The following is a 16,907-nucleotide window of genomic DNA, read 5'->3' on the forward strand; positions in this document are numbered from 1 at the left end:
AAAGCTGTTTGTCCCGCGGTAGCTTGACTAACACTGGAAGGGTATGAAACTCCATCCCGAGGTAAGTCAGTGATTGGGTCGGCGTCAACTTGGATTTCGGGAAATTGATGATCCACCCGAACTGCTGGAGAGTCGTCAGAGTGACGGTAAGACTTCGTTGACACGCCACCCGAGAAGGGGCCCTGACTAGGAGATCGTCCAAGTATGGGATCACCGAGTGGCCCTGAGAGTGCAGGACCGCCACGACGGATGCCATGACTTTGGTGAAGACCCGTGGGGCTGTCGCCAGGCCGAAGGGCAATGCGACGAACTGGAGGTGTTCGTCCCCGATGGCGAAACGCAGGAAACGTTGATGTTCGGGTGCGATCGGCACATGGAGATAAGCATCCTTGATGTCGATCGATGCTAGGAAGTCTCCTTGTGACATCGAGGCGATGACCGAGCGGAGATTCCATCCGAAACCGTCTGGTTCTCACATGTCTGTTGAGTAGCTTGAGGTCCAGAACGGGACGGAATGACCCGTCCTTTTCTGGCACCACGAACAAGTTGGAGTAAAATCCGCGACCACGTTCCTGAAGGGGAACGGGAATCACAACTCCTTCCATCTTTAGAGCGTCCACCGCCTGAAAAAGTGCGTCGGCCTGTGCGAGGGGTGGGGAGGTTCTGAAAAAACGAGCCGTAGGTCGAGAGCTGAACTCTATCCTGTAACCATGAGACAGAATGTCTCTCACCCATTGGTCTTGAACGTGTGGCCACCAGGCGTCGCCAAAGCGGGAGAGCCTGCCACCGACCGAGGATGTGGCTAGATGAGGCCGAGAGTCATGAGGAGGCCGTCTTGGAGGCAGTGCCTCCTGCGGCCTTTTGGGGGCGTGACTTGGACCGTCACGCATAGGAGTTCCTCTGGCCTTTCTCCGGCCGGTTGGACGAAGAGGATTGGGGCTTGGCGGAGGGACGAAAGGACCGAAACCTCGATTGGATTTTTCTCTGCTGAGGTCTCTTAGGTTTGGACTGGGGTAAGGAGGAGTCCTTTCCCGAGGATTCCTTAATAATCTCATCCAACCGTTTGCCAAACAAACGTTCGCCAGAAAAAGGCAAACCAGTTAAGAACCTTTTGGAAGCAGAGTCTGCTTTCCATTTGCGCAGCCACATGGCCCTGCGGACTGCCACGGAGTTAGCGGATGCCACAGCCGTACGGCTAGCGGAGTCCAGGACGGCGTTCATGGCGTAGGACGAAAATGCTGATGCCTGAGAGGTCAAGGAAGACACATGCGGAGCAGAATTCCGCGTGACAGCATTAATCTCAGTCAGACATGCCGAGATTGCTTGGAGTGCCCACACAGCCGCAAAGGCCGGGGCAAAAGACGCGCCCGTGGCCTCATAAATAGACTTCACCAAGAGCTCTATCTGTCTGTCAGTGGCATCCTTCAGGGATGAGCCATCGGCAACAGACACAACGGACCTAGCAGCCAATCTAGAGACTGGCGGATCCACCTTGGGTGAGTGTGCCCAGCCCTTAACGACTTCAGGTGGAAAGGGATAACGCGTGTCAGAGTGCCTTTTATCAAAACGCTTGTCCGGGACCGCTCTGGGCTTCTGGACAGCGTCCCTGAAGTGAGAGTGATCAAAGAACGTATTGCGCGTACGTTTGGGGAATCGAAATTGGTGTTTCTCCTGCTGAGAAGCCGACTCCTCTACAGGTGGAGGCGGGGGAGAGAGATCCAACACCTGGTTGATGGACGAAATAAGATAATTTACTAAGGCGTCCCCCTCAGGGGTATCAAGGTTGAGGGCGAAGTCAGGGTCAGCTCCCACGTCCGCCTCGTCATCCTGAGAGTCCTCAAGCTGAGATCCAGAGCAGCGTGAGGAGGCCGGGGAAGAGTCCCAGCGAGGCCGCTTAGCCGGTCTGGGACTGCGATCCGGGCAGGAGTCCTCCGCCTGGGACCTAGGGGCTATCCTGGGAGCGCGCTGCGGCGCGGACCGAGAAGGCCCTGGAGGAGACAAACTAACAGGGGCCGGGGCCTGTGAAGAGCCCGGTCTGGACTGCAATGCCTCAAGGAGCTTAGATGACCATTTGTCCATAGACTGTGCAATGGATTGAGAAAGTGACAGAGAGTTTCTCCGCGAAAGAGTCCAATGACGGTGACTCTGTCCCTGCAGCCTGCTCAGGAGGAGCAGGGGGATCTACATAAGCCGAGGGGCCCACAAGTGCCCTAGGCTCCGGCTGAGCAAGCGTGGCAGGAGTCGAGCATTGATCACATTGAGGGTAGGTGGATCCCGCAGGCAACATAGCCCCACAAGGGGTACAGGCTGCGAAAGAAACCTGTGCCTTAGGGGCTTTGCTCCTTGTGGACGACATGCTGTAAGCAATAAGTGTCCCTTAGGAGAGCGACCACTGAGGGTATATGGGAAAGGGTTATACAGCCGTTCCGAATATATATATATATATATATATATATATATATATATATACAGTTAGGTCCAGAAATATTTGGACAGTGACACAATTTTCGCGAGTTGGGCTCCGCATGCCACCACATTGGATTTGAAATGAAACCTCTACAACAGAATTCAAGTGCAGATTGTAACGTTTAATTTGAAGGTTTGAACAAAAATATCTGATAGAAATTGTAGGAATTGTACACATTTCTTTACAAACACTCCACATTTTAGGAGGTCAAAAGTAATTGGACAAATAAACCAAACCCAAACAAAATATTTTTATTTTCAATATTTTGTTGCGAATCCTTTGGAGGCAATCACTGCCTTAAGTCTGGAACCCATGGACATCACCAAACCCTGGGTTTCCTCCTTCTTAATGCTTTGCCAGGCCTTTACAGCCGCAGCCTTCAGGTCTTGCTTGTTTGTGGGTCTTTCCGTCTTAAGTCTGGATTTGAGCAAGTGAAATGCATGCTCAATTGGGTTAAGATCTGGTGATTGACTTGGCCATTGCAGAATGTTCCACTTTTTTGCACTCATGAACTCCTGGGTAGCTTTGGCTGTATGCTTGGGGTCATTGTCCATCTGTACTATGAAGCGCTGTCCGATCAACTTTGCGGCATTTGGCTGAATCTGGGCTGAAAGTATATCCCTGTACACTTCAGATTTCATCCGGCTACTCTTGTCTGCTGTTATGTCATCAATAAACACAAGTGACGCAGTGCCATTGAAAGCCATGCATGCCCATGCCATCACGTTGCCTCCACCATGTTTTACAGAGGATGTGGTGTGCCTTGGATCATGTGCCGTTCCCTTTCTTCTCCAAACTTTTTTCTTCCCATCATTCTGGTACAGGTTGATCTTTGTCTCATCTGTCCAAAGAATACTTTTCCAGAACTGAGCTGGCTTCATGAGGTGTTTTTCAGCAAATTTAACTCTGGCCTGTCTATTTTTGGAATTGATGTATGGTTTGCATCTAGATGTGAACCCTTTGTATTTACTTTCATGGAGTCTTCTCTTTACTGTTGACTTAGAGACAGATACACCTACTTCACTGAGAGTGTTCTGGACTTCAGTTGATGTTGTGAACGGGTTCTTCTTCACCAAAGAAAGTATGCGGCGATCATCCACCACTGTTGTCATCCGTGGACGCCCAGGCCTTTTTGAGTTCCCAAGCTCACCAGTCAATTCCTTTTTTCTCAGAATGTACCCGACTGTTGATTTTGCTACTCCAAGCATGTCTGCTATCTCTCTGATGGATTTTTTCTTTTTTTTCAGCCTCAGGATGTTCTGCTTCACCTCAATTGAGAGTTCCTTAGACCGCATGTTGTCTGGTCACAGCAACAGCTTCCAAATGCAAAACCACACACCTGTAATCAACCCCAGACCTTTTAACTACTTCATTGATTACAGGTTAACGAGGGAGACGCCTTCAGAGTTAATTGCAGCCCTTACAGTCCCTTGTCCAATTACTTTTGGTCCCTTGAAAAAGAGGAGGCTATGCATTACAGAGCTATGATTCCTAAACCCTTTCTCCGATTTGGATGTGAAAACTCTCATATTGCAGCTGGGAGTGTGCACTTTCAGCCCATATTATATATATATAATTGTATTTCTGAACATGTTTTTGTAAACAGCTAAAATAACAAAACTTGTGTCACTGTCCAAATATTTCTGGCCCTGACTGTATATCACGGCACCCTAGGGGAACCAGCACCGGGTGACCGGTGTGGCTTACCAACCGCTGGTGTCCTCCAGATTCCCTGTCGTGGGTCCCCCGGAGCTGTAGAGCTGTGCAGCTGCAGCATACACCGGCAGAATGCCAAACATGGCCGCCGGAGCTCTCAAGGGGGGAGTGGAGCCATGGGCGGCGCCGGCAAAAGGCGGGAATCTGGAGGCCCCATAGTGGTCAATGAGAGGGGAGGGGAGATATGCAAAGATGCTCCAGCCCTCTGTCGGTAATCCCGCCCTTACCCCTGACAAGCAGGCCCGGGGGCGGGATTTTTCGCGACTAGGCCGCGATGAAGCCGGGGACTAAATTTAAGGCCGTGCCCGACAAGCAGGCACGGCCGGCGCGGAAGTCCGATGAAAAAACAACGGACGGCGCTGCTGGGGAGAAAGGCGACCTCTCTCCCCATACCGTCCCCCCATGGGGACACAGAGTACCTTGAAGGTGCAGGGCCCGGTCCCTGGGGATGAAATCGCTCCGGTCCAGCAGGTTCCGACAGGGGCTGCGGATGAAGCACGGTCTCAGCAGGTGAATGACTGGTGAGGCTCCCACTTCTCCCAGAGCCGCATAAGGGATGGTGAAGGAGACGGCATGTGGCTCCAGCCTTTGTACCCGCAATGGGTACCTCAACCTTAACAACACCGCCGACATAGTGGGGTGAGAAGGGAGCATGCCGGGGACCCCATAGGGGACCTCTTTTCTTCCATCCGTCATACTATGTATGAGAAATTTTTTTTTTTTTTTTGTTCTATGAGTGGATGTGTGCTTCCTTCCACACAAAGCATAAAACTGAGGAGCCCGTGATCCACGGGAGGGTGTATAGGCAGAGGGGAGGGGTTACACTTTTTTAAAAGTGTAATACTTTGTGTGGCCTCCGGAGGCAGAAGCTATACACCCAATTGTCTGGGTCTCCCAATGGAGCGACAAAGAAAAAAGGACAAGGATAGTGGGGAAGGGGAAGAAAAAAGGAGGAAAAGAGGAAAGAGCAGCGGCTATGGATAATAGGTAGGTGGTATATATGACTCACCAGTTATACATGTAATTATAATAAGTGCGTCAATCAAGAGAGCTGGATAATGCAAAGCAGCTTATTCTGTTGTGTGCATCACTATGGAGAGAAACATATACGTTAAACAAGAGACCACCTGCACCAGGTAAATAATGACTGGTAAGTATATGACAGTGACAAACAACATAGAATACCTGTTGCTTAATGGCCTTAATAAGGTAATATTGTACCAAGAACACTTGTCAAGTGCTATAGTGTCACAGCCTAGGAGTACTGGGAAGGATAGATTAGAAGCGTCTAGTATGAATCATGCTATAATAAAAAAACATATGATAAATGTCACTAAAAACATTATTAAGTAGATCTCGGCTAATAGGCATAGTGTATATACTGACATAGTGTACCTGTATAATAACCTTACTGGTATAACACTGTCACACGTGCTGTTAAGGATTGATAGGACGTTTACCACAGTATGTACCTATGGGTAGTGTGCTGTGGAATACAGGTATCCCAAGGAAAATGTGCAATATCATTAAATATCCATGATCATGTAAGCCAGGGGTCTCAAACACGCGGCCCGCGGGCTGCATGCGGCCCTTCAGGTGGCTTCTTGCGGCCCGCAGGCCCGTGGACCTGGTAAAGATGGCGACCGGTGCAGGGGCCGCAGCTGCCAGTTATTTATTTCAGCCTACAGTTTTGTCTTTGCCGCGCACAGTGAAGTTCTCACTGCAGAACGCAATAACAGCCGCCTGCCAATCAGAGGCAAGCACCTGCTGCATATGACCTCAGATGATTGCCTGTGATTGGCCAGTGGCTGTTGTGCAGTGAGAACTGCTTTGCACGCGCCGGCCGAAAGTTCAGCGATGACAGCAGCTGTGATCATTACCGGGTCCACATGCCTGCGTGCTGCTGACAGCAGGTGAGAAGAATGTTTTTGTGTGTGTGGGGTTCTGTGTTGCTGGCTGAGGCTGCAGTGTGTGTGTGGCATGCCGTGTGTGTGTGGTTCTGTTGCTGGCTGAGACTGCACTGTGTGTGTGTGTGTGTGTGTGTGTGTGTGTGTGTGTGTGTGTGTGTGTGTGTGTGTGTGTGTGTGTGTGTGTGTGTGTGTGTGTGGGTGGGTGGGTGTGGTAGCTGTGGCTTCACCGAGTCCACGTGCCTGCATGCCACTGACAGCAGGTGAGAAGAATGTTTTCGCGTGTGTGTGTGTGTGTGTGTGTGTGGTGAGTGTGTTTCTGTTGCTGGCTGAGGCTGCACAGGGTGTGTGTGTGTGTGTGTGTGTGTGTGTGTGTGTGTGTGTGTGAGAGCTGAGGCTGCACAGGGTGTGTGTGTGTGTGTGTGTGTGTGTGTGTTAGCTGAGGCTGCACAGGGTGGGGGTGGTGGTGTTAGCTGAGGCTGCACAGGGTGGGGGTGGTGGTGTTAGCTGAGGCTGCACAGGGTGGGGGTGGTGGTGTTAGCTGAGGCTGCACAGGGTGGGGGTGGTGGTGTTAGCTGAGGCTGCACAGGGTGGGGGTGGTGGTGTTAGCTGAGGCTGCACAGGGTGGGGGTGGTGGTGTTAGCTGAGGCTGCACAGGGTGGGGGTGGTGGTGTTAGCTGAGGCTGCACAGGGTGGGGGTGGTGGTGTTAGCTGAGGCTGCACAGGGTGGGGGTGGTGGTGTTAGCTGAGGCTGCACAGGGTGGGGGTGGTGGTGTTAGCTGAGGCTGCACAGAGGGGGGTGGTGGTGGTGTTAGCTGAGGCTGCACAGGGTGGGGGGGTGGTGTTAGCTGAGGCTGCACAGGGGGGGGTGGTGGTGTTAGCTGAGGCTGCACAGGGTGGGGGTGGGGGGTGGTGTTAGCTGAGGCTGCACAGGGTGGGGGGGGGGGGTGGTGGTGTTAGCTGAGGCTGCACAGGGTGGGGGGGGGGTGTTAGCTGAGGCTGCACAGGGTGGGGGGGGGGTGGTGTTAGCTGAGGCTGCACAGGGTGGGGTGTGTGTGTGTGTTAGCTGAGGCTGGGGCACATTGCTACAAGGGGACAAGGATGCGCACATTTTTACAGAATGGGAAACAAGATGGGGCACATTACTACAAGATGTTGGCCAAAATTACTATGCGGTGGTTATTGTAAAACTGTATTACTTACAAAAAGGGGAAAAAATGTAAAAAAAAAGTGTGTATGTATGTAGAGATATATATACATATATATATATATATATATATATATATATATATATATATATATATATACACTACACATTTGTTATAATGGACAAATGAAAAATGTTCAAAAACAGTGATTCAAGGGTGTATAGAAAGAAAAAATGGTACCACTAGCAATGTCACTTTGTCCTGAAAGGAATGCGGCCCCTCAAATTATTTTTTTCCTGTGTGCGGCCCATACACCCAACCGAGTTTGAGACCCCTGATGTAAGCTGTGTAAACTGAGTAGTAAGGAGCAGGGTATTACCTATGTGGATGGCCAAGGGTGAATGCAGCCGGTAGCACAGGAGGGGTTACAGGCCAAGGTCCTAATATGGTGAGAAAGAGGAAGAGATATGGATAATAACACAAAGGATAAGGGTTAAAGCCATGAGATAGGAGAGGGACAGAAGGTCGGTTGCCATTACTCACCTCGCCGCTGATGGACGTGCGTTCAGTGCTCGCGTGCTCCTGTGCAGTGAGCTATGTCCAACGTGCGAGGGTTCTTGAAGGAGGTGTGGGTGAGACTATACAGATCATTTCCTGCGTGTTGAACGCAGGAAGTAAGGAGGTGGAATGCACGCCGCGCATGCGCAGTGCGCGCTACATCTCCAGAAGTGAATCTGGGCGTGATTAGAGTTGCGTCCACATGATATGCATAGGCCAATGCGAAGTGAGGAAAGTATCCACTATATTAGTGCTGGGAAGGTCAGGGGGAGCCGCTGCCAGGTTATCAAGTGCCATATATGTTTATGGGTAGTAGTGCAGTAATTCTTAATGGTGCTGGTAAGTGCACTATTTCGGTGGTGATTAACTTTTCTGTAAAGAGAAAGAATCACATTAGTATATAGAGATATATCAGAAAATCCTAATAATAATCATGTCATAGGATACAGCATATGTAATAACAGTCACCAATGGAAGAAATTGACACACACATTAATATGATTATTAGAATAATCTAATTAGGAACTAGTAAGATGCAAGTGTGCATTTATGGATATCATCATATAGACCAATAATGGGAATAGAACCACACATAGAAATTTAAAGTAAAGCCCTATATATCTAAACCAACTAGAAAGACTGGAAAAACTGGGATTAGAGACAATTAATAAAGAGGGAAGAGTTCTGCCCAGCGCAAGAAGGAGAGATACGTCAGTAAATTTCCAGGTGCTTTATTCTGCTTGGTTTCCAATAAAAACGGTCATATAAACATATGAACAGTCAAGACATAGTCCTCCATGGATAATGACACAACAGCGACGCGTTTCGGCTACAGGAGTGTAGCCTTTGTCAAGTGGCTTTACTATGTGAACTGAGTCCTCTTTATACCCATACATGGGAAAGTTCTCCAAACAAACAGGTGTAGATTCTTGCTGAAATCCTCAGAATTAACCCATGATCCACTGGCTCCAGATGTATCACAGCACATTACAGGTACATGGGTTCAAATACAATATAAAGAAAACAAGAGATATGCACATTATATAACAGTACTCTCATATCAACAGACACTACTTGAGAGTTACATCATAATATTCATATAATAAAAGTTACATGAAAAATACATGAATATATAACAATCAGAGTGATATGAATCATTACCAAAGAGAGTGTATCACAATACAGATGCATTATTCTAATTGCCCTGTTCCTTAGAAATGATGGAATAGCATATGTAATAAAAATTCGATACCCAACGAACAATGCACAAATACAATTGAATCCAGAGAAAGAGAAAAAAAAAAAAAAAGAAGGGAAAAGTTTTGATGGGTTTATTTTTCTATGTCTCCGGAGCTGAAACTACTATTGTATAACAATTCTCTCGTATCAACAGACACTGCTTGAATGTTACATTATAATATTCCTATGATAAAAAATTACCTAAAAGATATATGCAAATGTATAACAATCAGAGTGATGTGAACTATTACCAAAGAGAGTATGTCACAATATGGATGCATTATCATAGTTGCCCTGTTCACAGATATGATAGAATAACATATATAATAGATATCTCATACCCAACGGTCAATGCACTAGTACAAGTACTAAAAAAAAAAAAAAAAAAAAATTATTTACGAAAAAATACCTATGTGGCTGTTCTTTAAGTCCCACCAAACCGCAACTCCACTGAATTCAACTGACAATAGTATTGACAAATCTCTGCCATGGAGGGAGGAAAAAAAGGGGGGGGGGGGAGGGGGGAAAGGGAAGAGGGAGGGGAAAAGGGGGAGGGAAAGTATGTGTATATATCTGTTCTTTTATTATATATCATGTATAATTATTATTCTTTATTTCATTTCCATATATATTATCATTAATTTAATCAATTATATATGTATTACATATAATTAGAGACAATTAATAGTGACCTAAAATGATGTCTCATATTTGCGATTGAGACCGTGGGGTTCCAATGTGCCTAAGGTATGTATCCACCAGGCCTCCCTGTCAAGTAACTTCTTGACCCTATTGCCACCTCTCCGCATGATCTCAACCTGGTCAATGACCTGAAACTTAAGTTGAGAAATTTGATGTCCAGCCATGCGGAAGTGATGGGGTATAGGTAACAAGGTATTGCCACATCTGATGTCGGACTTGTGCCGGCTTATGCGGTCTCGGACATGTTGGGTGGTCTCCCCAACATATCCGATACCGCACGGACACTTAATATAGTACACCACAAAGGTGCTCTCGCATGTATAAAAACCTTGTATCTGAAATTTCTTACCTGTCCTACCATGTGTGAAAGTGTTGCCCTTAGTCACGTTAGCACACTGCGCACAGCCCAGACAGGGGAAGTTGCCCCTCTGCTGAGTATCAAGAAATGTCTGGCGTGGAACAGTTTTCATGGAACCTATGTCAGCCCGTACTAATTTATTCCTAAGATTAGGGGATCTCTTGTGGCAGAAAAGAGGTAAATTATGAAAAGCCTCAATTTTCGGGTACGCTCATTTCCCATGCATCAGAGTTTACTGACTCACTCTGACCCCTAATACATGATAGCACCGTATTTACCTTATCCTGTATTATGGCATCAGCATTGTTCGTTACATTTCTGTACCATTGTTGCATTCTAACTGTACCAATACATTGTTTATTTGTATACTATTGTCCTCTCACTCTTGTGTGATATTGATTATTGTTATTTTTTTCATTATATTCAGATAAGTCCAATCTGACGAAGGCTCAGGACGAAACGTCAACTTGTATCTTGATTTGGACAAAAAACATAAATGCAATTTTTCAAAAAAGGACTAAAAGAATTATTTTGCATTACTATCCGGTGTGACTTTTTACTTTTATTGGGAGGTGCCGAGGTTATCCTCTATTTTTGGCTGATATTTTTAGGCTTGGGGGGCTCCCAACAACGTGAGTCTCCCCAGCCTGAGAATATCAGCCCCCAGCTGTGAGACTTTATCTTGGCTGGTTATCAAAATTGGGGGAACCGCACGCCGTTTTTTGTTTTTTTCTTTTTTTTAAATTACCCCCATACAGTGTCAGCAGCAGATCCTCGCCCCATGACAGTGTATCATGACCACATTTTTTGCTTAAAAATTTTATTTTCCTATTTTCCTCTTCTAAAACCAGGGTGCATCTTATGGTCTGGTGCGTCTTATAGTCCGAAAAATACGGTATGTTTTTTGCCCTGAAAAAAGCACAATGTTTTATTTTCGGGGGAGGGATTATTTTCGAGGAGACATTGTTTGGGGTAAGTTTACCCCCCAGGAAATGCAGATCCCCCTTCCCATTTATACAGTGTAATGGGAACTTATACAGTGTAGGGGACACTTATACAGGATGGGAGCTAATGTGGGGGGCTGTCATATACTGTGGGGACTACTTTGGGGGTTCTCATACAGTGTGGGGACTACTGTAGAAACAATTATACAATGTGGGGACTACTGTTGGGATAATCAGTGTGCCGGCTACTGTGGTGGCCATTATACAATGTGTGGACTATTGTTTTTGGGTGAGCTGTGGACACATCATACAGTTTATAGGGGAGGTGTAGTTGCATCATACTGTGTATAGGTGAGGTGTACATGGGGAGACTTAGCAGACATTATTAAATGTTAAGAAGGCACTTAAGAACCATTACTGTTATAGGGGCACTCAGGGTATTGTAACCATCAAAGGAGCACATGGGGCATTATTATTACTTTCTAGGAGAAAACTGTGGACACTTTTCTAGAGCACTTGCTCAAGGCATTAATATTTTCTTAAGTTGAACATGGGCACATGGGCTTCCTATTGTGTCCCTTGTAATGACAAGTATTTTTTACGTCCTTTAAAATATAGCTTGCACAAGATTTTATATTATTCCGGAAGCTGGATTTTTTTTTTCTTCTATTAATATTTTCTACCATTAAAATTTTTTACCATCCAGAGAGCACAAAAAAGGCATTTTACCATGTAAGGGGCAGAGTGGTGGTATTACCATGTTTCCCTGAAAATAAGACCTCCCTCGAAAATAAGACCTAGCAGGAGTTTTCAGCAAGGTCTACATATAGGACATTCCCTGATGAATAATGAAGTGTCCATGCAGCGGTAAAAAAGTTAAAGATACTGAAGGACACTTCATTATAGAAAGCAGACATCCCCAAACGAGAGAAGAAAGAAGACAGAAGACCCCGCAATCATACCCACCAGACACCGACCTGGAGCAGTGGCGCGCATCTGGACCTGTGGCGGAACGCACAGATCAGATCAGATCACACACACACACATCAGATTACACACATATCAGATTACACACACACACACACACACCACATCCAGCGATATTGATTGCTTCTGGGCGGATAAGGATCTGTGACGCTGTGTATGTGCAGTGGAGCTTCCAGGACCTGTGGGTGGAACGCATCATGTGACACTGTGCAGTGGAGCTTCTAGGACCTGCTGGCCGGAAGCAAGTGGTATCACTGGATGTGGTGAATGTGTAATGGCGCGACTGTATGAGCGATATGTGGTGTGTGTGATCTGATGTGTGAGTGTATGTAATCTGATGTGTGTGATCTGATCTGTGAGTGTATGCAATCTGATGTGTGAGTGTCATCTGATGTGTGAGTGTGATCTGATGTGTAAGTGTTATCTGATGTGTAAGTGTTATCTGATGTGTGAGTGTATGCAATCTGATGTGTGTGATCTGATGTGTGAGTGTATGCAATCTGATGTGTGTGTATGCAATCTGATGTGTGAGTGTATGCAATCTGATGTGTGAGTGTGATCTGATGTGTGAGTGTATGCAATGTGATGGGTGAGTGTGATCTGATGTGTGAGTGTATGCAATCTGATGTGTGTGTGATCTGATGTGTGAGTGTATGCAATCTGATGTGTGTGTGATCTGATGTGAGTGTATGCAATCTGATGTATAAGTGTGATCTGATGTGTGAGTGTGATCTGATGTGAGTGTGATCTGATGTGTGAGTGCGATCTGATGTGTGAGTGTATGCGATCTGATGTGTATGTGATCTGATGTGTGAGTGTATGCAATCTGATGTGTAAATGTGATCTGATGTAGGAGTGTATGCAATCTTATGTGTAAGTGTGATCTGATGTATGAGTGTATGCAATCTGATGTCTGACTAGCCCACTCATCCTGGTATATAGCCCCCACCGCGCCGCACACAGTAAAAAAAAACAAAACAATAAACAAAACAAAAAAAACGATTGTACTATGTGTTCACTTTCATAATGAGGCATATGGAATTTTGTACAGATAGGATAGAGATACAGACAGTCAGATAGGATGGATAGATAAGATAGACAGACAGGATTGATGTACAGACAGACAGACAGACAGACAGATAGTATACACAGACAGACAGTATATACAGACAGACAGGCAGGTACATATTGTACACTATACAGGACACACATATCTCATACATAACACATACAGACAGCACATAACACGATTCACATTATACTCACCTCCTTCTTGGCCTCCTGGAGTTCAGAGGGTCTTTAGAAGCAGCTTCTCCGGCTTTAGCAGTGCAGGCGCCCCTCCCCCCTTTCTGTGTGGTGAAGACGGGAGTAGACAGGACACAGAGGAGGGGAGGGCGCCCTGTACTGGAACCTGTGCACCACAGGAGCAGCAAGTGACAGTGAACTATTGTTCCCTGCGGCGCCGCATCTGCTGTCTGCTGGAAGGGGCCCTGTGCGACTGGTGGCCATGGTACTCCCCCGGCGTCTCCCTGCGACTCTGGCATGTTTGCACTGACCAGCGTGTGTCAGTGTCATGCGCAGCCTCCGACACACATCTATCTGGATCAGGGGCTGCCGCCAGCTGGCCCCCTGCACCCCGGGCCCGGTCGCAGTGGTGACCTCTGCGACCGCGGTCGTTACACCCCTGGTGTTCACACTTCTCACTGGCGATTTGTTCACGTCCTTTCATAATCACTATTAGTCACTTGCACCCGACTCCATAAAACCCCGCGATTCACTCATTAGCACAAACATGTCTGCTGTGCTGCTGTACACACTGGCGGACGCAGAAAGGAAAGGCTCCCGGTGCACCACAATATATGGGCCTTTTGCAGCCCAAAGGTAGAAATGGACCCCCTAACCTGTTGGGCCCCCGAGCGGCTGCAGTGCACCAATGATATGTCCGCCCGTGTACACATATTTATGACTGTACTTTTCATACTTTTGAATGGGACTGTTAGTCATTTATATGCACACATTTGATTCCAGACATCTATGTTATAATCTTTAGTAGTGGGCGCCATTGTTACAAGCCGTACATCTCCACTCCATCGCCAGTATCCTTTCTATGCGACCAGGGCCGCTTCATCACAGCTACGCCCTCCCCCTGGTGTAGAGCTGATATGTTATTCATTAGTGCGCATGCGCCAGTCTTTGCGTAGTGCAGTATCCGGAGCATGCGTACTGCCAGATACGCTAGATGTCATGTGCCAGCACGGTAGATCACGTGATCTCTCGCGCGGTTGGTCCGGCGCTGCAATGATGTCACTGTCTGGATGACGCGCTCTGTTATGCGACTTGTCTGCGCGCACAACGGAGCATGCGCCGAAAAAGGTCGGACATTATTTTTCATTCTTTAGTATCGCAGTCCGCTTTCCTTTCCTCTTCCGTGCTGGTACAGACGCGCTGTCATTTCTTACCCGACATTAAAGCGGTTGCACCGAGTGTGGACGGTGTTCCCTATCTACAGAATAGGAGATACCTTCCTGATCTCTGGGGGCCGACGTCTGGGACCACCACTGACCCTGAGAACCAGGGCTCCCAGCTGCGGTCGTCACTGCCTCGCTATGTATTATTTATGGGACCCCAGATATGGCCGAGTGCAGATCCTGCTGGTGTTTATCACACTCATTAGAATGAATGGAGCTGTTGTGACCGAGCACCACTAAGAGAGAGCCCTGGTTGTCAGGGTCAGTGCCGTGTCCCACATACCGGACCCCATTGATCAGGATGTTATCCTCTAGCCATGACTTCCAAATGTGGTATAACCCTTTTAACTCAGCCTTAGGCCTCCTTCACACGTCCGTGTCTCCGGTACATGTGACGTCCGTGTCTCCGGTACATGTGACGTCCGTGTCTCCGGTACATGTGACGTCCGTGTCTCCGGTACATGTGACGTCCGTGTCTCCGGTACATGTGACGTCCGTGTCTCCGGTACATGTGACGTCCGTGTCTCCGGTACATGTGACGTCCGTGTCTCCGGTACATGTGACGTCCATTTTCACACTTACCGGGTGGCTCAGTGGTTAGCACTGCAGCCTGGCAGCGCTGGGGTCCTGGGTTCTAGTCCCACTAAGGACACCATCTGCAAGGAGTTTGTATGTTCTCCCCGTGTTTGTGTGGGTTTCCTTCGGGTTCTCTGGTTTCCTCCCACACTCCAAAAACATACTGATAGGGAATTTAGATTGTGAGCTCCAATGGGGACAGTGTTCCTGATGTATGTAAAGCGCTGTGGAATTAATAGCGCTATATAAATGAATAAATATTATTATTACCGGAGACACAGACACACGTAGACCCATTAAAATCAATGAGTTTGCGCGCATGTGCGTGTTTTCACATGGACTGTGTGGAGCATAAATGTGTCCGTGTGCTCCACACGTAGACATGTCCATTTTTCTCCGGCAGCATGGGTGTCGCACGGACCGCACACTGACCGCACGGATGTGATCAATGTGACACGATCCGGAGAAAACACACGTGTCTGTGAAATAAAATGAATTTCTATACTCCCCTTCTCCAGCGCTGCTGTCTCTGCCGCTGCTGTTACTCATTTCCAACCCCCAATCATTATGCTCATCGTATATTCACTGCACTTCGGGCCGAAAGTAGTAGCAGCGGGGAGTCGGCAGGGCTGGAGACCGCAGAGTGGAAGACATCAGCACCACAGAGAGCAGCGTCTGGAACAGGTGAGCAGAAAGTTCCTGCTCTCCGAGTGTTATCACGGATAGCACATGGAGAGCATTCATGTGCCCAAATCACGGCACATGGAAAGCCATACGCACTTTTACACGTCCGTGCAAAACGTGCGTGTTTGTCACGGACGTGTGAAAGAGGCCTTATTGGGGTTTTCCATACCTAGGGACATTTTCTGCACTCACTGCAGCTTGTGAAAGCCTAATATTGGGTAATGTGCATACTGTTAGGATTTGGTGCTTATTTGCATATTAGAGGTCACGTGTTTACAAGTCTCACACGATTGTCTCAAGGCTCTAAATCAGGGGTTGTAAACTAAAATGCACAGAGGGCTAAAGTTAGAAACTTGAACAAAGTCGTGGGCCAACCTAGTCCTCCATACAAAATAATGGGCCCCACATAGTCCTCCATAAAGAATAATGGGCCCCACATAGTCCTCCATAAAGAATAATGGGCCCCACATAGTCCTCCATAAAGAATAATGGGCCCCACATAGTCCTCCATAAAGAATAATGGGCCCCACATAGTCCTCCATAAAGAATGGGCCCCACATAGTCCTCCATAAATAATAATGGGCCCCACATAATCCTCCATACAGAGAAATGGGCCCTGCACAGCCCTCTATACAGAATAATGGACCCCACATAGTCCTCCATACAGAATAATGAGCCCCACATAGTCCTCCATACAGAATATGTTCCCCACATAGCCCTTCATACAAAATAATGAGCCCCTCATAGTCCTCCATACAGTGGAATGGGCCCCACATAGTCCTCCATACAGCGGAATGGGCCCCCACATAATAGTCCTCCATACAGAATAATTGGCCCCACATAGTCCTCCATACAGATTAATGGGCCCCACATAGTCGTCCATACAGAATGAGTTCCACATAGTCGTCCATACAGAATAATGGGCCCCACATAGTCCTTCATACCGAATAATGTGCCCCACATAGTCCTCCATACAGAATAATAGGCTCCACATAGTCCTTCATACCGAATAATGTGCCCCACATAGTCCTCCATACAGAATAATAGGCTCCACATAGTCCTTAATACCGAATAATGTGCCCCACATAGTCCTCCATACAGAATAATGGGCCCCACATAGTCCTTCATACAGAATAATGGGCCCCACATAGTC

The 16,907-nt window shown here is 47.3% G+C and overlaps 1 protein-coding gene and 2 long non-coding RNA genes across 5 annotated transcripts in view; 1 reads left to right on the plus strand and 2 right to left on the minus strand.

The window, feature by feature from the left end:
- The window catches only part of LOC142301737 (uncharacterized), a 70,733-nt gene extending 56,560 nt beyond the window's left edge, over positions 1–14,173 (minus strand). Inside the window, exon 1 of the long non-coding RNA XR_012752874.1 lies at positions 14,105–14,173. This is a non-coding gene — a long non-coding RNA (uncharacterized LOC142301737). The remainder of the gene's footprint in view (positions 1–14,104) is intronic.
- On the minus strand, positions 5,375–7,910 carry LOC142301738 (uncharacterized). Its single transcript, XR_012752875.1, has 3 exons — positions 7,782–7,910; positions 7,618–7,678; positions 5,375–5,486 (listed from the first exon to the last, which is right to left on the minus strand). It is a non-coding gene; the product is annotated as an uncharacterized LOC142301738 (long non-coding RNA).
- A 174-nt stretch (positions 14,174–14,347) lies between the features above and the next one.
- Positions 14,348–16,907, plus strand: part of AFG2B (AAA ATPase AFG2B) — a 31,803-nt gene continuing 29,243 nt past the window's right edge. Inside the window, exon 1 of one of the 3 annotated variants that reach the window (XM_075345823.1) lies at positions 14,348–14,399. Coding sequence is in view for 2 of the 3 variants with exons in the window: in XM_075345824.1 (XP_075201939.1) it covers positions 15,638–15,754 (117 nt within the window). In the remaining variant the exon portion in view is untranslated. Of the gene's footprint in view, positions 14,400–15,496; positions 15,755–16,907 lie in introns of those variants that run through there. The other 2 variants (XM_075345824.1, XM_075345822.1) reach the window with 2 other exon arrangements.

The sequence above is a fragment of the Anomaloglossus baeobatrachus genome, chromosome 4 (assembly GCF_048569485.1).
Source record: "Anomaloglossus baeobatrachus isolate aAnoBae1 chromosome 4, aAnoBae1.hap1, whole genome shotgun sequence".
NCBI lineage: Eukaryota > Metazoa > Chordata > Amphibia > Anura > Aromobatidae > Anomaloglossus > Anomaloglossus baeobatrachus.